This window comes from Epithele typhae (genome assembly GCF_022376455.1).
Source record: "Epithele typhae strain CBS 203.58 chromosome Unknown BXZ73scaffold_74, whole genome shotgun sequence".
NCBI lineage: Eukaryota > Fungi > Basidiomycota > Agaricomycetes > Polyporales > Epitheliaceae > Epithele > Epithele typhae.
The window spans coordinates 144,190-168,662 of NW_025954265.1; the positions used below are offsets into that span (position 1 = coordinate 144,190).

General features: G+C 57.3%; 7 protein-coding genes across 7 annotated transcripts; 2 read left to right on the forward strand and 5 right to left on the reverse strand.

Moving 5' to 3' along the window:
- Positions 1-920: 920 nt before the first annotated feature.
- Positions 921-1,451, reverse strand: BXZ73DRAFT_34506 (uncharacterized protein; the record flags this gene model as incomplete). Its single annotated transcript, XM_048017848.1, has 1 exon — positions 921-1,451. A coding segment is annotated over one exon (531 nt), but the record flags the coding sequence as incomplete, so codon positions are not given.
- Positions 1,452-4,073: 2,622 nt separating this feature from the next.
- Positions 4,074-7,192, reverse strand: BXZ73DRAFT_92536 (uncharacterized protein; the record flags this gene model as incomplete). The annotated part of the gene is made up of 10 exons (XM_048026388.1): positions 4,074-4,693; positions 4,781-4,874; positions 4,926-5,378; positions 5,430-5,526; positions 5,578-5,756; positions 5,804-5,933; positions 5,982-6,210; positions 6,262-6,463; positions 6,519-7,030; positions 7,078-7,192. 10 exons carry the CDS (start codon positions 7,190-7,192, stop codon positions 4,074-4,076), a joined length of 2,631 nt encoding a protein of 876 aa, XP_047873188.1.
- Positions 7,193-10,138: 2,946 nt separating this feature from the next.
- BXZ73DRAFT_105975 (uncharacterized protein) lies at positions 10,139-11,158 on the forward strand (the record flags this gene model as incomplete). Its single annotated transcript, XM_048016456.1, has 4 exons — positions 10,139-10,273; positions 10,333-10,465; positions 10,527-11,022; positions 11,092-11,158. The coding sequence occupies 4 exons, from the start codon at positions 10,139-10,141 to the stop codon at positions 11,156-11,158; spliced, it is 831 nt and encodes a 276-aa protein (XP_047873189.1).
- An 850-nt stretch (positions 11,159-12,008) lies between these two features.
- Positions 12,009-14,969, reverse strand: BXZ73DRAFT_53938 (uncharacterized protein; the record flags this gene model as incomplete). The annotated part of the gene is made up of 3 exons (XM_048021088.1): positions 12,009-12,767; positions 13,263-13,309; positions 14,585-14,969. 3 exons carry the CDS (start codon positions 14,967-14,969, stop codon positions 12,009-12,011), a joined length of 1,191 nt encoding a protein of 396 aa, XP_047873190.1.
- Positions 14,970-16,783: 1,814 nt separating this feature from the next.
- On the reverse strand, positions 16,784-20,103 carry BXZ73DRAFT_54001 (ATPase; the record flags this gene model as incomplete). The annotated part of the gene is made up of 8 exons (XM_048021102.1): positions 16,784-16,954; positions 17,015-17,267; positions 17,320-17,456; positions 17,516-17,712; positions 17,769-18,528; positions 18,577-19,147; positions 19,201-19,321; positions 19,374-20,103. The coding sequence occupies 8 exons, from the start codon at positions 20,101-20,103 to the stop codon at positions 16,784-16,786; spliced, it is 2,940 nt and encodes a 979-aa protein (XP_047873191.1).
- Positions 20,104-20,134: 31 nt separating this feature from the next.
- BXZ73DRAFT_53993 (kinase-like domain-containing protein) lies at positions 20,135-20,695 on the reverse strand (the record flags this gene model as incomplete). The annotated part of the gene is made up of 3 exons (XM_048021099.1): positions 20,135-20,254; positions 20,391-20,539; positions 20,626-20,695. Coding segments are annotated over 3 exons (339 nt in total), but the record flags the coding sequence as incomplete, so codon positions are not given.
- A 1,692-nt stretch (positions 20,696-22,387) lies between these two features.
- On the forward strand, positions 22,388-22,582 carry BXZ73DRAFT_28024 (uncharacterized protein; the record flags this gene model as incomplete). Its single annotated transcript, XM_048017749.1, has 1 exon — positions 22,388-22,582. A coding segment is annotated over one exon (195 nt), but the record flags the coding sequence as incomplete, so codon positions are not given.
- Positions 22,583-24,473: the final 1,891 nt, after the last annotated feature.

Consider the following 24,473-nt stretch of genomic DNA (forward strand, 5'->3'; position numbering starts at 1 on the left):
GGCTGGTGTACGCGGTGCCCGCGACCCAGTGCTTCTTCGGCTGGCGCTTCCTCCACCACCTCAATCTCTCCCGGCTGCCGTTCATCCTCGCGTTCTCCTGCCAGTCCGTCCTCCTCCCACTCTTCCTCTCCGCTCTCCTGGTCCCTGTCGTTATCCATTTCGCACGCCCCCTGCTCGCGCGCCCCCTGCTCGTGCGCCCCTTGCTCGTGCTCTTCATCACGTGCACCTGTGGTGGGAGCGTCGTCCATGACGTCCTCAACCCGCGCCCCCTCGCTCCCATCGTAGGTGCGCCCCGCGATCTCCGAGTCGTCGAAACGTGGCTCCGGCGCGCTGGGCTTCATTCCGGTGTCCCATACGTAAGAGCGTGCCAACACGACCTTGTGTGTGCGTGGGATGTAGGCTAGCGCTGAGTCTTTGTGGTGCGTGCTCATACCGACGAAGTGTGCGTCCTCCGTGTTGGGGGCCAATTTCCGTGTGTGTTCGACGTAGATGTGCATGCGCTCCCCGAACGGACGCAGGCCACCGAGGAATGGGGGGGAGCCGAAGCGTTGTTCGTAAGGGGATGGCCCGCCTCGCGCTGTGCGGTTGTGGAGGAACGTGGCGTACCGGAATGCGAACGCCCAGAGCGTATTCGGTAAGCCGGAGTCCAGGAGCATGGCTGCGACGCGCTCGCGCAGTGTGCGGAGGCTCTGTTCCGCACGGCCATTCTGTGCGGGGGTATGCGGCTGGGAGGCAGACCAATGCGTGCCCACCTCTGCAAGGTGAGGGCGAAGCCCGACGAACTCGGGCCCGTTGTCGGAATGCAGCCACTTCGGCGTGATCCCACACTGGGTCTTAAGCTCCGCTTCCAGGTTGAGGTACGCCTGGTAGGTGCCGGATGTGGACTTCAGGGTCGACGCGTGTATCCAGCTGGTATGGTCGTCGATGAAAACAACGGCCTTATGGTCACCCCCCAGGAAGTTCTTGCCTGCGTCCCACACGTCGGAGTGGACCTTGTCACCGTACGCCGTCACTGGGATGTCATGGGCGCTCCCGTGCGCGGTGTCCGGGATCGCTTTGTGAGTGAGCTTAGCCTGCACACATGTCTTGCACTGTGTTGTAATGTCCGCGTCGGATAGCGCGATGCCGTCGGTGTGACCGTGCTTGACCATGTCGTGTGCAGTGCGAAGCGATATGTGACCCATGGTGTGGTGGAGGTCCATCACGCTGATAGTGAGCGGACCACGTTTGGCCGGACGCGTGCTCAGCGCCACCTCGTTCTCGGTGCCTAGTGCGGGAGTGGCTGTGTCTCCGTGTTCGTCGGCGAAGCATGATATGATCTGATACAGGCCGTGGTAGGACGGGATGCGCGCGACGATGTCACTGCTCTCGCGCGATTGTAGGCGGCATTCCCCGTGTGCGAAGATGGCGGAGTATCCCGCCTCGTCGGCCTTGCGGATGGAAACAAGGGAGAACCCGATCCCGGGTGCATACAGTACGTCGCGCAGCGTGATCGTGGTGGGCAGGCCGTCCGCGTCGAGGATGCAGACCTCCATATCGCCTTCACCGACAGCGTCGAAGGTGTCTCCATTGGCGGCCGTGATTGGGCGTGGAGGGGTAAGGTCGCGATAGTTGAAGAACCGGTGCCGGTAGGGTGAGATGTGTGCCGATGCACCGCTGTTGTACACCTCAACGTATTCTCCCGGGCAAGCAGCAAGTGCTGTGCCGGCGATGTTCTGTAGCGCGACGAAAGCCACTGCCTTCTTGCCGTTGCTGCCTGTGGATGCGCCGCCTCCAGTGTTATTGCCTGTTGCGTTCGCGCCCACGTTGCCCCCAGCTCCACCATTGTTGTTGTCGCTGTTGCCACCCTTCGCCTTCGGCCATGGTTGCCCCTCCACATCAGGAAAACCCCCACTTGCAAATTACACATCATTTGAACTAATGAGCTGTAAATTAGACGATTAGTTTGTTTGTAATAATTGAAGTTCCCCCCCTGCAAATTAGCAGTAGTGTCTCTAATTACTGCAATCCCAGACATTATATAGTGCTCATGGATGGGGGTGTGCAACATACTTTTCTAATAAGATCCTCCATGTCTAACTAGTGCAAACAAAGATATTGGGTAGTGCTCATGGATTGGTGTGTGCAACACAGTAGACACCAGATTAGTGCAATTTAGATACCAGTTAGAGTGATGGTCTTTCACTTATTGCATCATTATATATCAATAGTCACACAGAAGATGTTTACTTGAACGAGATTAGATGTATTAGCAAAGCAAGAGATTAAAGTAGCAGATGTAATCCAGGTGGAGGTACCATATGGGGAGCGGCAATGCATTATGGCGGGTATAGTAGGCAGTGAAATGCAGTGTCACGATGCGGACGCAAGAACACGGGAGCACAGGTGAGCCCGAGCAGATGCAGATGGACAGTACAGCCGGAAAGCGCATAAGCGTGGGCAAAGGGGAGCGCATGAGCACGGGCAAAGGAGAGCGGATGCGAACGAAGAGCGGATACGAACCGCAGCCAAAGGAGAGCGGATGCGAACGGAGAGCGGGTGTGAACAGAGATAAGTACAGTACAGCTTCCAGAGATCGCGGGAGTGCGGGAGAGGTCGGGCTTTACGCAGAGGATGTGGGACATCAGGAAAAACCCAAATCCATAATGAGATGTTACTGAGGCTTGTGAGGGCTAATGAGCCCGATTATTGTGTTATTCATAAGTATTATTTTTCGCTTACCCCTCTGCTAATGAGAGACCATTACATGGAGAAGGAAGAGTTAGTTGCAAGAGCAGGCCCTCACGAGGCATATTTAGTCTCACTCATGTCCGTAGATCACTGATTGAAGCACCAGATATTGAGTGGTAGCACTCATCACCCATACAATGTAGCGCAACCATGAACATTGATTCTGTATCAGATGCAGACAAGACTATGATCTAGCTACAGCGACATAGATGGACATATCAACAAGCGATGGTGACGCAATGTAAATGGTACTGTAGGTGCGCGGATAGAGAGGGAGAAATGTGGGGCCGAGAATGCGTGCACGGGGAGAATGTATATGAAGACGAAGAAGCTTCGTACTAACAGGCCTCTGCGTGAGGTGGCTGGTTGCGCGCGCATAGATACAGTGCGCACGCCGCTCACGTCACAGACGAGCACTCGTGCCCGTCGCCGCTGCGACCAACGTGCACGCTCAAGGGCGGCTCTCTCAAGCCTTTCGCGCACCGTCCATCCGCCGGTCCTCTCGGGGACCACATCAAGCGCACCACACCCCCGTGCCAGGGGCAGCAGCTGGCGAGCCGTCGACCTTGAAGACGACAAACGTGCACTCAAGCGGGACCGTGTGTGCACTCACGCTCACATGCCACAAGGCGCCGACCGCTCGCCGACGACGTACTCGGGGAAGACGATGGGGAGGACGTTGGTGCCGCTGTCAATGCCACCCGCTGTCGGGACGTAGACGTGGATGGGGATGACAAGGACGTTCCGGGGGCGGACATGGCCGTGGAGCGCGTACTTGCGCCAGGCCAGCGTGTATCACGCGGGGCTCTGTGCGTATGTCAGGGCATGCACGGGGGAGAAAAAGGGTCGGCAAAACAGAGCGGACGGAGGGAAGTACGCTGCCTCACCGGTGATGAAGATACTTGTGATCCCAGACCACATCCACTCAATGACTATGACCAGGTTCGTCGGGCTCACCGTGTGCGTCGTCGTCCAGGTCATGCATTTCATCATCCTTGTTCAAGACGGAAATTGGTGGGGACGCACCGCAACCATCGTGCCTCGATCCATCCATTGCACTCTTCGATACAGAGCGAGCCCTGCCCTTCTGGGCATTTTCTGGGCACGAAACAACCGCGAGACGAATGCGGACACACACCGCTGGTGTGCTGTCCAAATGTAACGGGGGTACATCGCGGTGAACAGGGGCACTCACGAGCATCAGTACCTTGGTCAATTCTCTAAAGCTTCTAAAATCTCTAACATAAGGGCTTAGAAAAGCTTAGAAATGTTAGCGGTTTTTAGAAATTTTAGAGCACTTAGAGATGATAGAGAAAAGCTAGGTGGAAAACCGTACAAAAATGTTATTTGAGCAGCTCATAAGTATGGTAGTCTATGTAACAGTTGATGTAGTAATGGTTGAAAGCATGTAAAGTATTGTAATGCTTCCAGTTTCGTCTAAGCCGCTGTGTACCAAAGTAAGGTATGAGATGGCATGACCGAACAATAGAGTCTAAAGGAATAATATCCATGGCACGTTGATTGTTATGTATCTCAGGGCGTACCACCCACATACCTGTGAGAGCATCTGGAGTATCCATAACAGGGTCGAACCACTCAACAAGTGCACATGGATGAACTTCGAAACAAGTAGAGAACGAGAAAAGCCGACGAACTTGAGCAACTGCCATACCATGCATGATATCATCTGGATCCCCCACCTGCACAAGTACAGTGTCATAATGTGGCTCACGACGCAGCCAGAAGGGAGTGCATCGGATGATCTCTGAGTACATGCCACCAGGAAGACTAAGCTCACTAGGAGCATAGTAAGTGGCATGAGCACAAAGATGCATCGAGAGCTCCTCATTTGGAGACACCCATGGGCAGTCATTCAAAGGAACAACCACATCTGGGGGATCAACACCAGGATATCTCTTTGCACGAAGGAAGCGGCGGATCATAGCATGAAGATCGGGAATTGCTAGCTCGTCAGCCAAAGCAGAGATCCTGATGTGAGATTCTAAACAACATTATGGGTTATGTCAACTGTGTAAGAACTGCTGCTTACTGGGTTTAGTACCAAAGGTAACTTGAGCTTCAGCCACAAGAGGAGGTTGTCTTGCTGGACCATATTGAGCTTGATGGGGAGGCAGTCTTCCAGTCTATGTGCATATCAGCACAGCTAATGAGAATACTAGCAATAAAGGGCTCACCTTTCTCAGAGCCCATTCCACAATATCACCCTGCAGATGCCCAGACTGGCTGAGAGACACTCGTAGAGCATTGATCTTCCCAACACGGACAATGCGTCTGAGCATCTGAGGGAGTGCATCACCTCGATTCGAAGCTCGCCAAGGCTGTTTGACTGCCACAATGTGCTTAGTCTCCGTAATAGAAGTACTAACCCCATTGAGGGAGCCAAACTGCTCTATAGCGTCAGGCATGTGATCAAGACCGTGCTGTCTCGGCAGCGAGATATCATCTCTCACACCAGTGTCAATAAACACCTGGCGAAGATTCCTGAACTCTTCAAGAAGCTCCTCCATGTGGTCCACCGTGTGAGTGGTGTGCACAGACTGCCGAGCAAGATAGGCAAAATCTAGAAAGACCCGGATGCACTCCACGATACGGTCTGGAACAAGTCCGACAAGCGCAGGTAGTAGCACCTAAAGACAATGTAAATAGGGTGCCAGTATAAGAAATGTGAGATATCACACCTTCATGAGAGCCTTGGAGTCATTCCCTGTCCACTGGCTGAAGTGACGTCCATCGGGGAAGCGATGCAGACCAGTGAAGCTTGGAACAGCGGCCAGTCTATGCAGGCATAAGCACTATGCCCATAAGGTACTCAGAGACTGCACAAACCGTCTATCCAGATCATCCAGTGTTTGCTGTGCACGGGCCTCAGAGGGTGCAGTGAGCACAATGTACTCCTCAATCCAGGCCACGAGATGATCCTTGAAGGTGCCCTTCACCAGCTGATGAAGCAAGTCGGGAGTCAACAGCTGATAGACGTCGGCCCGTGGAAAGGCATATGTAAATGGCTACACACAAATGAGCAAGTGAACAAAGGCGACTGAGAAGAGCTCACAGTGACATCCGACAACAGCCCAAAAAGATCCCATAACGTTCCAGGATCAAAAGCTCTCTGTAAGTGCTCAGCCGATACTCGAAATCGGGGAACACCAGGGCGATCAAGCGAGTCAGGAAAGGCGAGACACCTAATGAACTGTGAGCATAACTCTAAAACGTACAAAAGTACTCCTTACTTTGGACACCACCCTTGCACAATTCTGGCGACATACACCTGCTCAGGGTAGTCCACCAGAAAAGGCCCAAGCTCAAAAAGAGCACCCCGCCAATGGCCATCGGGGCAGCGGAGAGGCAGCGGGACTTCCATATGAGGGCGCAGAGGGGCTAAGATCCGCTCGATGGCCATGTGATACACTTGCTTCCGAAAGAGCCGGAACTCCTTGTCGTTGGCATCCTCGCGAGTGCCTGCAGATAGTTGTAAGCACAGTCCCACATGGTTTCAAATGGGGAAGAAACCTTTGATGATGGGAAGAAACGCGAGGGTTGTGACAGCATCAGTATGCGAGCAGCGCATATCGTTGTGGATGTTGCCGGCGCTTCCATACAGCGGGTGGTACGCACGATTACCGGTGCCGACTGAGACCGTAGTCTTATCAGCACCAAGGAGAATGGGGGTAAGCATGGATCCGTGTGTGCGAGGATCAACAGCAGCCTGATCCTGAAGCATATCGTCAGTGCAACAGAAACCAAACGTATAGAACAGAGATACCCACAGCTTGATCCCATGCCCATTGGCCAGTCATGAGATTGGAGAACTCGCGAGACCCGTCAGCATTGAATACGGCCACAGGCGTATAGTCCCAGTGACCATCAAGCTCCGTATTGCTGGCCATCGCGCGCATCGCACTGATGATGTCGACATGGTGCACCGCATACTGCTCGCGCTTCCACTGTGGCGAGTTCTCGTCGACATGGCCAACCCAGCGTACCGAGAAAGACTGAAAACTGGGTGGGCCTTCATTGATCTCGTTGATGGTGTCCACGACTTCAGTGTATGACGAGAACATGCTGTCCTCTTCGTTGTGACCATGAAGGATGTCGTGTGCGAGCATGGCCCGGAGAATGGCATTGATGTCGGCAGCGGACCCTTGCATCTTGTTATAAACGGTGTTGACAAAGTCGAAAGACGCGCGGTCGGCGAAAGGCGCCGTGTTGAGCGGAACAGGACGTGGGGGTGGTGGGGCATTTTCGGGGAGCGGATCTCCTTGCTGTGTACATGGACGCGCTGCAGAAGGTTCAGGAAAGGCAAAAAAGGGGACACAACGGACACACCTGTAAGATCAGGATGCTCATATATGGTTCTCTGTGGCGGTGGTGGCTTAGGATGACGGTGGAAGTGTCGGCAGTGTTGCCAGTAGGCACGCTCGTGCGCGGGCAGTCTGGGCATTCTCTAATCATGTTGCGGAAGGGTCGTGGGGGCACGGCGGTCGGGGGTGTGGTTTTGGCTGCTTCGGGAGACGAATGCTTGCAGTAGTTGTAGAGAACTGGGTGATGCCCTTTGCGAGGGCGGCAGCTGGTCGGATAACACGTGTGTCCGGCCGGGAGGTGACGTCAGCGTCGACTTCACTGGTGGCAATGTCGACTTTGCAGGTCGCGATGTTGGCGTCGGAGGCGGCGGCAGCAGCGACGGTAGAGGAGAATGTTCGGGGTCAGCCGATGGAACGAGAACTTGCGGCGAGTCAATGTAGTGGGCTGCCGTTGCAAAACGGTTAGTATGTGCGAGAGTTGCAAACGGAACGAGAGGGAAAGGGGAAAGTCAACATGCTCGCCGTACGACTCCGGCTGCCCTTGCAAAGCTCGAACTGCCCTTCGCTCGGCAGGCTCTTTCAGCCAACAGATAAGCCGCCGCGATACCCCGTGCAGAGAGCGCAACTCGTGAGCATAGCGCGGCGTAACGGATGAGCGAAGCACGAGGCGCTATCACATGGGAGACGCGGACGAGCATGGATGCGGGCATAGGGTCGGAACGGGCACGGATGGTGGGGCGCACGGACGGTGGTTAACTCCCCTGCAAGATAGCAGCACCTCCGTCCTAGCTCCGTTGATGTGTGGCCGGCGTGAGTACCCTCTTAACACAGGTAAGAACAGGTAAGATGCTATAGATGACAACAGCACGTCAATACAGAGCCAATCACAGAGTGAGACTCACTGGCAGGTGCACCTATAGGGGTCTCAGCGAAAGCTTGGGGCCAGAACTTGCAGCGTGCGAAGCCAGTCGATAGTCAACGCCTATCGTTGCAACACGGTTAGTACATCGGAGAGCGAAACGAGGGAGCAAAGGCGAGAACTCGACGAGGTTGACAAGGTCGAACAAGAGCGCGAGCACGAGCGCAAAGTCTGTCGAAGACCTTGCCGTGCCGAGCTCGGCGTGTCGCCAGGGCTGCACTCGTGGATAAAGAACAGCCCGTTGCTCGGCAGGCTACCTCACCGAACAGAGAAGCCACCGCGATCCCGCGGGGAGCACCTGTGGTTACCCCAATTGTAATACAATTGCCCAGGAGCCTGCAGAACGGGTTTTGTTAACCCCCACCAGGTGGTCATTGTACTATATCCCCACCAGGGCATTGTAATAAGCCATAAGTCTAATGACAGAACTTCTGCAGCCTTGTAATAAGCCTCGCCACTAATAACAGAAGGCCCCCAGGGCTGTAATAAGTTGATATTCTAATGACAGCACCCTCCCAGGACTGTAATAATCCTTGTTTCTAATGACAGAAGGTCTCCAGAGCTGTAATAAGTCGGAATCTTAATAACAAAGTGTCCCCAGGGCTGTAATAAGCCTCGTCTTTAATGACAACTGAGTTATTACAACCCTGGGGATGTTCTGTCATTACAAACGGGACCTATTACAAGCCTGGGGGGCTGTTGTCATTAGGGTATCAACTTATCACAGCCCTGGGAAGGTTCTGTGATTAGAAACAGGGCCTATTACAAGCCTGGGAACACTTTTTCATTAGAATATCGACTTATTACAACCCTGGGGGCCTTCTGTCATTAGAAACAGGACTTATCACAACCCTGGGGAGGTGCTGTCATTATAAACGGGGCTAATTACAACCCTGGGGATGCTCTGTCATTAGAATACCAACTTATTACGGCCCTAGGAGGCTTCTTTCATTAAAGACGAGGCTTATTACAGCCCTGGGGACACTTTGTTATTAAGATTCCGACTTATTACAGCTCTGGAGACCTTCTGTCATTAGAAACAAGGATTATTACAGTCCTGGGAGGGTGCTGTCATTAGAATATCAACTTATTACAGCCCTGGGGGCCTTCTGTTATTAGTGGCGAGGCTTATTACAAGGCTGCAGAAGTTCTGTCATTAGACTTATGGCTTATTACAATGCCCTGGTGGGGATATAGTACAATGACCACCTGGTGGGGGTTAACAAAACCCGTTCTGCAGGCTCCTGGGCAATTGTATTACAATTGGGGTAACCACAGGTGCGGGGAGAGAGCGCAGCGAGTGAGCGAGGAGCGTGTCGCCATGAAACGGGATATGCGGACGAGCATCGGAACGGGGACACGCGTTTCGCGAGGTCCTCGAGCCCGGGCTGGCTCAGGAAGCCATTGAGCCGCACGGGCTCGTCGACAGCCCGAGCGTGGACGCGCAGACGTCCGCCTCCGTCTCCGAGCGCACGACGACGGGCCTCGAGCGCAGGGACGACGGGCATGGGGACAGCGACAACGGGCATGGGGACGGACGGAGAATAGGGAGCTCATGAAAAGCACGAAAAAACACTCACCTGGAAAACGGCAGACCCTCCGCGGCTTCCGTGAGTCCACGAATGCGGGGGTGAACTCCTGCAACCCGTGTTCTTGCCGCTGAGAGTTGACGAATGTGGCAGGTGAGTACTGGGCAGCTCAAGTGGGGCTTTCCAGGACCTGGAACGCTTCCAGGAGGGAAGCGGATAAGCCTGGATCGTAGCAAAGAAGAACGTGCGCAGATGAGGAGAGTGCTTATCATGGTCGAAGGGATAGCACTCACCAAAAAACCCTTATCGGGACGGCGGGGGTTGGACACGCGAGGGGTAACGCGGCCTTCTGGTCTTTGAAGTTAGTGAGGTTGTGTGAAAAAGGGTGTACAAGTGAGGATGGAAGACGGCGAGGCGAGAATAGAGAACGGCGGGGCAGACGAGGACAGGCTAGCAAGCCGCAGCGTTCAGTGGAAGGCCTTCCATAAGAATTTAGCGACGCTGGGTGTCGCTAAACCTTAGCTTTCCTGGGCGCTCCTGTCAAAAAATGTCGATTTTTGAACTCCGACGGTCGAGAGGGTCACCGTAGATACCCTGCGCATCAAGAATCTACAGAGGGGGTATACCCCCCTCCGTAGATGCGCTGGCTGCACAATCCCGCCCAAACAGGCAAACGTTTTGAGCTCCGCTGCCTCGTGCGCGCCTCTTACGTTGCTTTCGCGCCTCTCCCTCCTCCGCTACTTACCTCAACACACACTGCCTGCCTCTCCCTGGTATGTTGCCTTTCTCTTGATGCCCAACTACTAGTGCTGATGACTGTGACCTCATACAGCATGACCATGTAGATGCTGAACACCGCCTTGAGATCTACCACTCGAGACAAGCCATCCATGCCGCATACTATCCTAACTCCCACGCCTCCCGCGTTGGACTCGAACTCGCGCCCGCCGCGAATCCCGCCGCAGGTGCTCACACGCTCCCGCCTGAACTTGTCTAGCTGTGGGCTCGACTGAGACGGCAGCGCAGATGCGCACGGATCCCCGAGTCCAACGCGCAGGAAGGCGCCGCTCCACAAGTTCGGCAACGAGGGCGACAGCCTCAAAGACGGCGTGGCCGCGGTCGACGAAGAACTCGGAACAGCATGCCCGTGCCAATACGGCGCGCGCCCGACGTCCCCGGCGTCCCCTCGGTCGCTCACCGACTCGGTGTACACGGGCTGCGACGACGCGGTGTCGACCCTCCCGCTGTCATACCTCTTCTGGCTCGCCGTGTCAGAACTACAGCAGTTCCCGCCCCCGTTCCAGGCGCCAATGATTGAAGACCTCACGTGGCTCTCGCTCTCCCTTCCGGTGATCCCCATGCCCGCCGTACCGCCATCGACGTTCCAGAGGCTGAGCCAAGGGTCGGGCGTGCCCAGCGCACTGCTCGTCGTGGACCCTGATCGGCACTCGATGATGACGGTGACGACCACGACCACGACGATCCTGGGTGAGGAGTGGGCGTCGCCTCCTCACCCGCATCCGTGCCGCCCACGTCGTCCGCGACCACATGGTTTGCATCACGTGTGTCACCACGTCTCCCTCTTGCATAGCCCTGTCTGTATCACTCGCATCTCCCGTGTCACCCCCATCGCCCGTGTCGGCGGATGCTTGCCGTAGGAGCTCATAAGGTAGACCCAGCACAGAGTCGACGACGTGTGATTCCTGTGATGGATCACGTGCTCGTGACGAATTAGTCTACTTATCGGCGCACATATGCTTGGCGCTTGCGGGACTCGACTGAGAGGACGTCGCTGACCGCCTTTCCAGATGAAATCCAGGCCCTAAACAGTGTACCAGAGCATATGTGTGTACAGGTAGTGATGTTGCGCTCACTCAATTGGTGCGGACCAAGTAGTTTGGTCAGCGCATAAGTAGCGCGCTCACGCACCACCGTGCCCCCTACGGCACGACGTCTGCTTGCACACACCGCGAGCATCACGATGCCGCGCACGCTGCGACGTACCCTTATTGTTGCGATGGTCTCGCGGTCGCGGGGCATTGTCGACTAAGTACACCGCTCGGGCGCTTGTAAGACTGCAGAGAAATAGTGCAGTACCATAGTAATGAAGCTATGGAGTTGAATCCCCGTGTGAACAGGACACGGCATCACGCGCTGTAGTAGAAATGATGGTGCGCGCGGTGGAGGTCAATGTGCGTAGACATTGTGACACCGCCCGCGGTACGTCGCAGCACACGGGACATCGTGATGCTTGCAGTGTGCGCAAGCAAAAACCGCGCCGTATGGGTAGAGTATAGGGCAGAATTGTTTTCGGCCAATTCTGCCGGGCAGAAGTGGCACAACGGCAGTTGCCGGAATCGGCGAATCGCGGCAGAATGCAGACGCCCATCTGGTGTGAGGGACGCGTCGCCGCTGCTCAACGCTCCCTCTACCTCGTATCCTCGACGACACCGCATGCCGGAGACCCCCTTTCGATTAACACCAATCAACTAGTACTCATCCCTGCATTCATACTGCTCGATTTCTGGACACTAGATCTGCGATGTCCCATTCTGCATCGTCCCCAGCATCCTCGATCACCTTCAAGTCGTCCTGCAAAACCTCCGGGGCAACGCCCTTGTTCACGCGATCGAGCTCCTCGAAGCTATAGGAGCGGCCTTCAAGGACACCCGAGCCAGCATCGCTCGGAGGCTTGTCCCGGTCTGCGTTCGGGTCGTTGGCCTCGCGTTGAAGCTCACCTTCGAATTCCTTGAATGCGCGATCTAGCTCGTCCACCATGATGTCCTCTGGGGCTTCAAACGGGTCGGTGATTCCGCCTTCCGTCGCCAATGGCGGTTTCCATGTGAACGTCCTCTCGAGGTCCTGTGCGAGCACGACATTCGACCCACCCTCCTCTCGTGTCCGCATGTGGGCGTGCTTGCGATGCACTGGCCGGCCAATGGACACCATGTGCGAGTGTAGGTGTGAGTGCAGGTTCGTCCGGATCTTCCCAAGCTTCTCGAATGTGTCGAGGTTGAGGCGGCAACGCCGGGGAGACTGAGTGCAACCGAGACCTGAGAAGACTCGTTCAATCTCAGCAGCGTGCAGGACAATGTGATGGATGGCGAGTGCGAAGGCCTTGAGAGGATGCTGCTGCCCGTCAATGCGTGAGTTGTTCCACCACTTCAGCGCGTCTGGATCCCCGCCTTCAAATGGCTGTTCCGAGCGGTGGTACTTGATGAGGTCGGCTTGGAGCCCCTTCGCCCTTTCTATCGACCAGCCCCACTTCTTAGCGATGATACGCACGCACCGCCGCTGTACGGTGCACCGCGACTACACTAGCGCCCGCGCGTCGCCGTCCACCTCGACCTCGCTCGTCCTCACGTACCGCGCGACGCCTACGGACACACCACGCCGCAGTTCACGCACGACCGAGGCCGGCACGGCACGCACCCAATCCACCTCCTCTACAGTACACCGACCTCGTCCATTTCCTCATCTTCATTCCCCTCCTCTTCTTGCACGATTAGTATGTCCTCCTGTTCTACATCTCGTACATTTCGTATTCTCGTATCCACTTCCCCTTCATTCTCGGTCTCGATTTCGTACATTTTCGGGTCTTGGACTGTACATTGATCTGTCTACATACTCGCCCCGTGCGTCGCATGTACTTAGGCTCACGTTTTTGCTTATTGATGCTTAGTTCACTCTCCCGCTCTTTCTGCGCGTGCTGTGTGCTCACCTCGTCTCGCCTTCGCCTTCACCTTCGCCTTCGACTTCGACTTCGCCCACGCCCACGCCCACGCTCTCGCCCACACTCTTGCCCACGACTTCGACTCCCTTCGCCTTCGCCAGCGCCGCGCGTGCGAGCGATCTCGTCTATTCACTCCGCGTCTATTCTCACATCGTCCTCCTCGCGCTCGCGCGATCCCCCGATCCGTCCTCCCTTCGCGTTCGCTCCTCACGCAGCGCGTCGTAGCTGTTCCCTTCCTTTCCTCCTCGACTTCCCGCGTCTCACGCTTGCACGAGCTCGCTCACTCGCCCTCATCACTGTTGACTCTTCGCGGAGTTGACTGCACATCAGCGATGGTCAAAGCTGTGACCTCCATCTGGTGGTAAGGTAGACGCGGCCAGGAACGGACTACCATGACATAAGCATTTTAGGGTTAGGGGTGTGGCGTGGGAATGTTCGAAATCTCGCCGCCGGAAAATCGATTCTTGAGAACGACTCCCCAGCAGCCTCAAAGTCACCACACGCACCAATTATATGTCAGGAGTGAGTTTCGCCTGTCTCAGCAGCTCTGGAGGGAGGGGTACGGTGGCCGTGATGAGCTCGGTGAGTCCGAGCGCTCGTCCTGAGTAGTGGCGGGGGCGGCGACAGCGCGCGTGGTCGTGCACGCGCACACTGTGGGGCGGCTGTGGGCAGTCGATCTTCAAGTGCAGGGAGGTACTTATGGCATGCCCGCGGTGTCGGCGAGCTTGAGGAGCTCCTTTTCGCGCTCAATCTTGTCGCCAGCAGCTGGACAGTCCTCCACTGCCCCAGCACTCGCGCACACCTTGAGCTGACAGAGCCCCGCACAACTGTTTTGAGGCGCACGTACTCGCGCTCGCAGCCGGTGGTGCACTCTCCACAACGCTGCTCGATTGCGATCCAGGGCTTCTCGCTCAAGGTCCTCGCGGACGTGCGCGACGTGCGCCTCGGCGGGCGCGGCCCACTTGACATGCGGGTCACGGCCCCTATAGCTCGTCAAGTATTAGGTTTCGGGACGGTACAAGTCGGGCCGGTATATCACATGCACGGCGTCTACCATAGACGCCTGTTCGAAATGTTTCTCGTCGCCGACCTCAATACATGCTCAAACACTTTGAAAAGGTGTTCTGCGACATTTTAGAACATCTTAAATTGTTGGGTAATAACTCGGCCAAAACTTATGATATCACAAAAATTCTTTCTGTCATCGAGAGCTAACAATGCCTACTACCATTGTCAGAGACCAGAATATGTAAATGAGGGTGAGGGGCGGAGGAGATGAGGCCAGACGAACGGGGAGCGCCTGCTTATGTCATGGTGGTCCGTTCCTGGCCGCGTCTACCTTATGTTCGACCGTTAGCCGCTTGGCTGACAGCAAGACGGCGGCACAGCGGGTGAAGGTAGAGAGCGAGTCCATGGTGCTCGGTGTCCATCTCGTGGAATCGATGATTGAACACAATCTTGGTGTGGTCCCAGAAGCCAGGATCGTCATTGTCGCCGAGGTCAAGCCGCATCATCGCTTGCGCACAGTGGGTTAGTTCAAGCATGCAGTCTGCAAGCCCGGCGTTCCGGGACTCGACGTTCCCGATGGCATCAACGAGAGGCTTGGTGGTGCGAACAAGCTGAGCAATGCGAGGCCAGAAGTTGGTGTAGTCGAGGACAATAGCACGGATTGTCGGGGGGATAGGGGACAGATTGTTGACCGCGCGCTGTGCGTCTTCACGCACGCATAGATTCATAAGTGCCTGGCTGTTTATAACTGTAAGCATCCCGTATGACAACTTATAATAGTAGATAGACCCTCACCGATAATTCAGAACACTCATGCAATGCACGATGAGCGAGTACCACCGTGTGTCACAGTGACGCTGGAGCTTCCTTGTCACTCCTTGCTTGGTGGCTTCTTCAGCGAGTTGTCCGCCCCAGTAGTGCGAAGCATTGAAGAATGTGACGATTTGCGTAGCCTTTTTGACGGCCTCTTTCATGACTGTGAACGTTGAAATCTCGCCCACAATGGTGTTCATGCCATGCAGAAAGCACGCAAAGAGCTATGTAAATACATGAGCGTGGAATATAACATGCTAGAAATGCGAAAACACACCAGAAGCCAAGTAAACTTCTTATTAAACTCACGACGGAAGGCGTGCATCGTCGTTGGGTTGTCAGTTGTGACAGCTATGAAGTTCTTCATGTTGCCAACTCCCATGTTGTTTGCGGCACCTTGGACAGTCGCCAGCAAAGTCGGAACATCCCCTCGTTTGCCTGTGAGGTTGTCGAGACTGAGGATAATGGGGTGCTTGCCAACTTCGGCCGCAACAGTGCCGTATAATGCCCTCTTGACAGCATCCTCCCAGCCGTCGAACAGCAGAGTCCAGAACGTACCCTCCTTCAACCGGACTCTATCCTCAACATCAACTCGGGCGAACTCTTTATCAAGGAGCTCGTGGGATAGCACATAGGGCGACGCTAGGTTGTATGATGGCCGTATCTCTTTGACCCAGTCCTTGAAGTACCAGCTCGACGAGACATGAAACGGGAGATTGGAATAGACAACGGCGCTGTTAAGCGATGTGAATGTGAGAAATGATGGGGGAATGCCGTAAGAAGAGAGCGCACCGGAAGAACTTCACGTTTGCACGTCCCTCCTGCTCCGGTGTCATGGAATGGTCAAAGAACCGCTCGAGTGAATTGGTCTCGGTTCGCCGCCGCTTAGACACGGGTGCTGACAGCGTGGGTGAATCCGACTCGTCATTCGCTGCGGGGTGCTGAACAGGGGCAGTGGTGTCTTCAGAGGGATCACCGGGGGCAGCAACAGTATCGGGGAGAGCAACATCGGCGGCATCAATCCCTTTGGCACGTAATGCAAGGATTGCGAGCGGGCGGACATCAGCTGGGGTGTTGGGACACTTCTTGAACTCGGCAAGGTGCTTAAGAAGGTTGTTGTCGCGATTTTGAATCTTCTTTCCGCAGTGTTTACATTCGTAATAGTTCCTGTTGGACTTGTTTGGGACAGCTTCGCGCTTCTCAAAGTTATCCTGACAGATAGAGGCGAGTTGGCGACCAGGTGCTGGCATGAGAGGCAAGGGTGTGTCGAGACTGAAGCAGTAGAAGGAAGCATCATATCATTAACGGGCCCATGGGTCGCTATCGGCGTCGCGACGCGCAGTCACGGGAAAATAGACCCATTATATTCAATAAGCGCTCTATATACTGCCAAATTCTGCCCGGTGCCCTCGGCGGCAGGATGGCAACTGCCGGTGGCAGACGGCGAAATGGCAGAACGGCAGAGTTCTGCCGCGAACACTAGGGACAGGGCCCTCGCCGTTGCTGCCGTCGACCCGCCGTTCACCACATTCCAATAGCCGCCCGTGCGCGCTCCTCCAGTCCGGCCTTCCCGCCACCCACCATCGGTCGTTGGTCGGCCGTGGCCCCCTTGGCTGCCACACTATGCCGCAGGGGGACTGTATTCAATTGTCTAGATGTAAGTATGTCCACGATTACACGGCTCGATTTCAGATTACACTACTCTATCACGGCGGGCACAACCGCCGCCTCACTCCTTCTTCGCCTGCTCCTCCGCCCTCCGCCTTTCTCGCCGCTCCCAGCCCTTGGTGATCATCGGCTTCGGCTCCAGGTTCGCGAACAGCCGCTTGCACACCGCATGCTCGATCACGAAGCAGCCCACAAAGTCGACCGTCATCGACGCCGTCAGCCGCACCTTGAACTGCGGACCCACTGCCAGTCAGCCTCCGGACGACACTACCACAACGCGAGGGACACGCACCGCACCCTCCATCTCCACGATCTGCAGCCAGCGGTTCATCTCCGGCATCAGGTCCGTCGCCCCCGAGAATGCGACTGCGGACGCGCGGACGAGGCCCCAGTAGAGCGCGGGGTTCTCCCGGATGCCCCCCCGGAAGGGCCGGCCCTGGAAGTTGATCGCGAACGTGGACACTTGCTGGGAGAGCCCAAGGAGGTAGATGGCCGTGTTCAGCAGGTTCGGCTCGAACTTGGCCTCGAGGTCGATCTCGCCGCGCCTGTGGACAAGGTTAGTGCGTGTGGACCGCAAGTTGTGGTGAGAGCGCTTACGTCTTGTACTGGTACGAGAGCTGTGTGATGTAGACGAGCGTCGCGATGTGGAGGGCGAACTGGAACAGGACGGACAGCAGAACGTAAAAGTTGAAGATGTTGCCCAGAGGACGTTCCCGAGACAGCTTCTCGACGGGCTAAATGCGACATCGGGACTTCAGAACGGTGTTCCACGACTGGACACGTGTATGCGCACCTTCGCACGAGAAATACACAGGAAGCAGACCAACATGAGCATACCCGTGATGGTGACCTGGTAGTCGCCGAACTTGATCCCGTCCAGGTACTGCACACTCAGGCTGTACGCAGTGATGAGGCAGTTCAACGCCAGAATCTTGTACATCTGGATCGTGGCCACGAGCGTGCAGCGCCCTTGGCGGATGATGTGCGTGACTGCAGAGCCTGGTCAGCAACGTCCGTTTCCTACGGCGACACCTGCCCACACTCACTCGCTTTGACGTTCGACAGCTTAGAGGTGAACGGCGCGGCGCACGACGCGTCCCCGAGCTTGATCTTCGGCACCTCGTCCTCCGCGTCCATATCGGCGAGCTTGTCCGTGATCGACGCGAGGTCGAACTTCTCCATAGGGTTCTTCTTCCGCGCCGTCTGCTGGTCCGCGACCGCGCGCTGCTGCGCGGCGACGACGTCCGGGTACAGGTGCGCGATCAGCGGCGGCACCGGCGGCGGCGGCTGGTTGAAGCGCTCCGAGATCTTGAGCTGCTGCTCGTACACCGTCTTCAGCCGCTCGTTGCGCTGGTGCTCCGCGATCTTCTTTAGGTCCTCCTCGGTGCCGTCGAGGAGCGCGACGCCGATGTGGGCCTGCTTGAGCGCGCCGACGTCGTTGGTGCCGTCACCGGCCATGAGGGTGACATAGCCGAGGGACTTGAGGGAGGTGAGGATGAACTCCTTCTGCGCGGGCGATACACGAGCGTACACCCACGTGTTCTGCACGAGGTCGTTCCAGGACGGGTGCGCTTCATATAGCTTCATCGCGACGCCGGTGATGCAGATGTCGTACTTGTCGAACAGCAAGGTGTCGATCGGAGCGGTGGGGTCCACGGTGATGTTGACGGTATCGTCAACGGAGCGCCAGACGAGGGTGGAAGAACCTTCGGGGACATCGAGGATGAGTGCCTCACGGTCGACAATTTCAACGTCACGGGCGACGTGAACGGCAGTGAGCGGGTTGTCTCCGGTGATCATGACGCACTGGATACAGTGTTAAAAGGGGTCTAGAAAACAATGAACTCGACGTACGCGGTGTGACGAATCGCCAAGCATCTTCAGAGTCTCGACAGCATCTTCCTTGAGGGGGCAGTGGAAGACCAAGAAACCCGCGAACGTCAGACCCAACTCGACCTGGTCACGATGGAGCTTCTTGATCTTGTCAAGGGGCATAGGCTCCATCTCCCTGAATCCGAGCGCCAAGACATGGCTTCCGCGACGAGTAAACCACTTGAAGGTGTCATCGTAGTTGGCGGGAACGGTGGACAACATGCGGCGGATGGTCTCCGGAGCACCCTTCGTAGCAACCATGCAGCGGCCGTTGGGCAGGGTCAAGACGGTGCTCATCCGCTTGAGGGCAGAGGAGAACTGGAACCTGCGGCGGACGATGAGGGAGGTCTTGTGCGGCGCAGAGGACTCGATGGGCCTGACGCTGTCGCCCTTGATAACGTGCCAGTTGAGGGCCTCGAGCGTGGTTCGCTCCATGGGGTCACCGACGATGGTACCGTCGTCGAGCCGCACAAGGGCGTGCGCAGCCGCAAGGGCCAAGGTGGTTTCGCGGCCGGTAGCCTTGACATCAACGAGCTTCAGGGAGTCGGTGGGGCTGTATGATGCTCTTAGCATAGTGCGGTGCGGCATCCAGAGCTGAGAACTCACTCGACACCGGCAACGCCCTCCACAACGAGGTTCTCCGCAGTGATGGTACCAGTCTTGTCGAAGCAGCAGACATCGACGCGGCCTGCAGACGGGATCCGGAAGGGCTCCGTGCAGAATATGGCTACAACCACGTTAGCACCATCCACAACAACAGCAAATCTAAAGGCACACACCATACTTCGACAGCGTGACGAGGGACGCGTTGACGGCGAGGGACAGCTCCATCGGCAGCTCGGGCGGGACGACGCTCGTGATGATGAGGATGCAGTCGAGGAGCAGCTTCGACTTCTTGAGGTCGCGCTCGATGCCCTTGACCCACACGTACCAGCTCGCGGCGATGGCGAAGATGAGGAGGAAGCCGATGAACAGGAAGCTCTCGGCGTTGTTCGCTGACACGCGCTCGGTCGAGAAGATCATCGTGCGCACGAGCTGGCCCTGCGCGGTCCCGAACCCGGTGCAGAGGACGACGCCGAGGCAGCCGCCCTCGGGCGTGTCGCTGTCGTGCGTGGCCTGGAGGAGCTTCGTCCCGGAGAAGAGGATGGCGTTCTTGTGCGCGACGTCGGCGTCGAGGGCTTCGGCCGGCTTGAGGAGGGAGATGGACTCCTTGAGGAGCGGGGTGGACTCGCCGGAGAGCATGGCCTCGTTGACGATGCAGGTGCTGCGGATGAGGAGGATGTCGGCGGGGATGCTCGTCTCGGTCTGTTGCCGGGCGACAGAAATGACGTCGCCGGGGAGGAGCTCATCGCTCTGAATCTTGAGCCAGACATTGTCGCGGCAGACGAAGACAGGGTAGGGGGCAACGGCCATGGTGCGGAACTCAGTGAGGGTGCGGAGGCGTTGGTAGACCACGGTACACTCCACGACTAGACGCAGGAACGGACGTGGGACGAAGGCGACGCGCATCAGCCTCCGCTGCTGTCCCATCTCAGCACCATCAAGCGTGAACAGACTCACCATTCGCGTTTTTGGTACCAGGCCGGCCAATGAGGAAGTTGTCGGGTTTGATGTCACGGTAGATGAGGTTCTTCTCGTGCACCGTTTGTATGCGTGCAAGCTGGGTGTGCGTGTGACACGGCGGGGCCGAGGGAGTGGGAGGACGGAGGCGGAGGCGACAGCGGCGGGCGGAAATACAATCCCGGCGTTACCGGCGGTTAGAGGGCGAGCCGAAAGCGCGAGAAGGAGGTGCGCACCATCTGCCTCGCCGCCATACAGACCGTCTTGATTGAGAACTTGCGCCCACACATGTCGAACAGATCCTCCAGGCTAGGCCCCAGAAGATCGATGATGAGGATGTTGTGAAGTCCCTCTTGCCCGAAGTGGTATATCTGGGGGATACCGGCTGCACGTCGATGATCCCAGGTCACGGAAACGAGTGTCTACGTCAGCTAGGGGGTTCAAAGAGGTGAACAGAAGGGATGCACTGACGGCAGTTGGAGAGAATGCAATATGAACGATGTTCATCGCGAAGTTGAGGTGCCTCGGCCTTCTGCGGCTCCTACGTCGTAGAAGAACATGCGTAGCAGGGCAACGCATGGTTTCAAAGACGTAAAAAAAGAGGCGGAGGATGTATGAGGAACGCGATGACGCAAAAGCTGCACCGTGGGGTGGGCGAATGGGAAGAGAGGACTCACGAATTTAATCACCATGGTCTGCGAGTTGAGAAGATTCGTGCCTGCGCAAAGTTGAAACGACCACTTTCAGCTCCGGTCGACTGGAACCCTCCGCGCTGTGGAGAGCGCGACACGCGGCGGGCAGGAGCCCTCGCCGATCTTCTTGCCCACGCGGTAGTGGGCACCTACGACGTTGTTGGAGGAAGAGGTGCTGTGGGAGGACATGGCCGGCGGCGCGCAGGGGGCAGGGGGCAGCGGCTAGTGGAGGGATGCGGGGCCAGAGAGGAGGGCAAGGGAAGAGGGCAGGGCCGGACTGGGAGCGCGGGGATGAGCGCATACTCCATTCGCCAGCAGCACCCTCGCGACCCTCTGCGAACTCCGCGTATGGCATCCCGACACCGCGACCGCGCGGCCTTCTTCGGACGGATACGTCCTCGCGAACGCCGTTTAGTAGTCAATTGCACCAAGTACGGCAAGTTCTGCGCCAGAAAGACCATCAGTCTCCACCCGAGGCACTCCCCAAACGAGGGCAGAGACATACCTGCAATCCCCGAACGTTGCGCGAGCGCGAGCGCGATGTGCCGACATGGCTGGTTGAGGTTGAGTGCGAGCACGCCCGCGCTGCCGAGGATGGGTATCAACGTAGGCACCGCTACCAGCCATTAGTTCTCCAGCTTCCGGAGCCGCGGTAGAGATGTCGTGGGGGTTGCTGAAGGCGCCTCCGAGGAGTAATTACGGTACTTTTCATGGTGGCCGGCTCTTGATGAATGCAGGATGTGCCGAGACAGGGACGCGTCTTAGAGACGCGCGTTGGTTGTAAACACGCGAGCGCAGCAGCGGTGTTCAGGGTGGTGTTCGCGTTCGCGAGGCGTTGGGGATTGTGATGAAAAGCGGAGGGTGCGCGAGGGTATGGAGTGCGCGGACTCGTCTTGTGCGAGCGGGGAGTGGTAGAAGCAGAGACAAGAAGGGAGAGGTAGGTGGGAAGACTCGCCGTCGCCGTAACTTCCCTCTCGTTGGCATCGAGAGCGGCCGATATCTGCCGGCTTGCACGAGCGGCGGCAGTTTGGGTGAGCCGTGTGGACGCGGGGATGTCGAATGCGTCAGCTGTAGGAGACGTGGACAGTGGGCACCGCGCGGGGGAGAGTGTGTGGAGGACGGGTGCATTCGTTGGCGAGGGCGGATGCGTTCGTTGGCGAGGACGGGCTTGCCGCAGAGGAGGTAGGCTTGCATGGGTGCGTGCAGGACGGATGAGGACAGGCCGTCTAGACTCTAAGGACCTGTTCGGTAACCCGAGAGCGGTCGTGTGCGACCGGTATCTGCCCGTGGGAACAGATACCGCTCTCAGTGATGGCGACCGCTGTCCAGCGCTTGCGGGCAGACGGAGTACCGCTGTGTCCGGCGCCGGCGTGCCGCGATCTGCTCGAAAAATGCTCAAAATATTGCTGCCTGTCTCCTCCCTCCTTGTTCTCCCCTGTCCCTTCACTTTTGACATGGTTAGAACCTACCCAGCCCTTGATAGGGCTGTGTCTCGCCTTTCTGGGCCCCTTCACCATGTCCAGGATCAACGACGTTGGCGTGCACTGGCTGTTACCATCATCATGACCATCCTCTCCTCTACACTTGCTGCCATCCACTCTGCCTGGAACCGAATTCATCCTGAACCATACCACACATCTATCCTGGGAGGTCAAGAGTGGGTTGAAGAGCTACTTGATGGCCACCATGATCGCATGCGAGACAACTTGGTCCTTCGACCAGCACTTTTCCTCTAGTGATCACCACAGGTGCGGGATACCCATGCAGGGTTACGGAGGACCCCCGAAAATGGTAGGGGAGGCCGGAATCGGAATCCGGACAAATCGGCCCCAGACGCTCGTCGAGGCCGGAAGGTCATCCAGACAAATCTGACCGGGTTGTTGGGGAGGCTGGAACCTTTGTCCGGACAAATGATGTTGGCAAGCAAACCACCAGACACGATCTAATTTAGAGAAGCCCCAAAACGATGCTTGCTTGAGGTGTTGTAATGAGTGTTTCTGCACTCAGAATCTATGTTATTGGCTTAGTGACATGGGGGCGTGGATAGCATGTGGCTAGTGATCACCACGGGTGTTGGCGACCCGTGCGGGTTGGCGGGTCGGGTGCCACGGGTAAGGGTCCGGGTCATGCTCGGCTGACCCGTGCACCCACAGGGTAAACCCTTCGCAACCCGTGACGACCCGTAGGCCCAGAACACATTATACATGTAATATATAGTCTTGAATTCAGTCAGAAGGTCGAGCACTAACGGTATACGCGGAGCAGGCATGTTCCTGTGTGAGTGAGCAGGGTTAGTTGACGGAAACGTTCATCGTGGGGCACTCACAGGGCGTGCGCGACATGGACTGACGCATGCTTGTGCGGTGCGAGCACCTCTGACGGCCGCATATCCCCAGTGGCAGCGTCACCCGCGCGCCGCCTGGGGCTGGCGCGGGCGATGAATCCTGTCCGTGCTGGCGTGAGCGTGGGTTTGGTGGTGCGATGACGTGTCGTAACCTGCGGGCAGGGTCAGCGGGGCTGCACACAACCTTGATTGGTTCCCATCTCCGAACGAGATTGTCGATCCCACAGGGGTAGGCTGGCAGCGAGTGCGCGTGGTCTTGCGCGTGAGTCGTGGACAGCGGCGAGTGCGAGTAGCCCTGCGGACGAGTGACGTCGTTCTGGGCGGGTCATCGCTGTATCGCCAGGTGCCTGCTGCTCGGCACACCGACGTTCTCGCGCCATGGACGGTGCTAGAAGAGGTCTACGCCTCGCTCTACGACGGGTACCGGCTCGAGCTGCCCGCACGCACACAGCAGCTTGTCCTGCGTGTGCCGGGCCCGCGCGACGCGGAGGGCGCGGTGCACGATGAGGGCGGCGCTCCGGGAGGCGTTTGGAAGGGGCACCGGGGGCAGTACGTGTTCGGCTCTCAGAACGGGAGGGGCCAGGTGGGGGACATGCAGTGGTGCTCGTGGAGGTTGAAGAAGAGGGCGCGGGCTGCGGCTGAGAACGGCAGTTCTCCAGCCACGCATCGAACATGTACGAGTGCACGGCGAGCGCGTGCCCGTCCACGTCCGGGTCCTACACCGTCCGGGCATGCGCGTGAGCGCCGCAAGAGGACACGGAAGGTGAAGTTGAAACTCACAAAGGGGTGACCATCCCAGAGCCTGGACAGACAGCCAGGCGTGAAATTGGAGCTGCCGAGGGGCACGCCGCGGGCCTGGGGTCGAAGCAAACCCTCCACCGCTCCCAGACGTCCTCCTGCGGCGCATTCAGGCTCGTCCGCCGGTCGCTCCACACCCACCAGTCCTCCGCCTGCCCCTGAACGCGATCCGGGAGTGCCGTGTGCCAGTCTCAGTCGCCATGCGCGGGCGGGCGGGTGGCGCACACAGTGCGGTACTTGTCAGAGTCGGCTGTCGGCCCGCGGAACAGAATCTCCTCGGTGCGGTCTACGGGCAAGTGGGAACTCAAAGCTATGTTTCTTGGCAAAGGCGATGAGAAGGAGCTTTGCGGCGAGGGTGAGGGGGGGGCTCGGCAATGCAGACGAGGTCGCCGAAGTGGGTGAACTCGTGGGTGATGTACACAGGCTCGCGGTAGAGGGGGTATAAGCCGTGCGCGGTCTCGGTAGCGGAAGCCGTACATGGCATA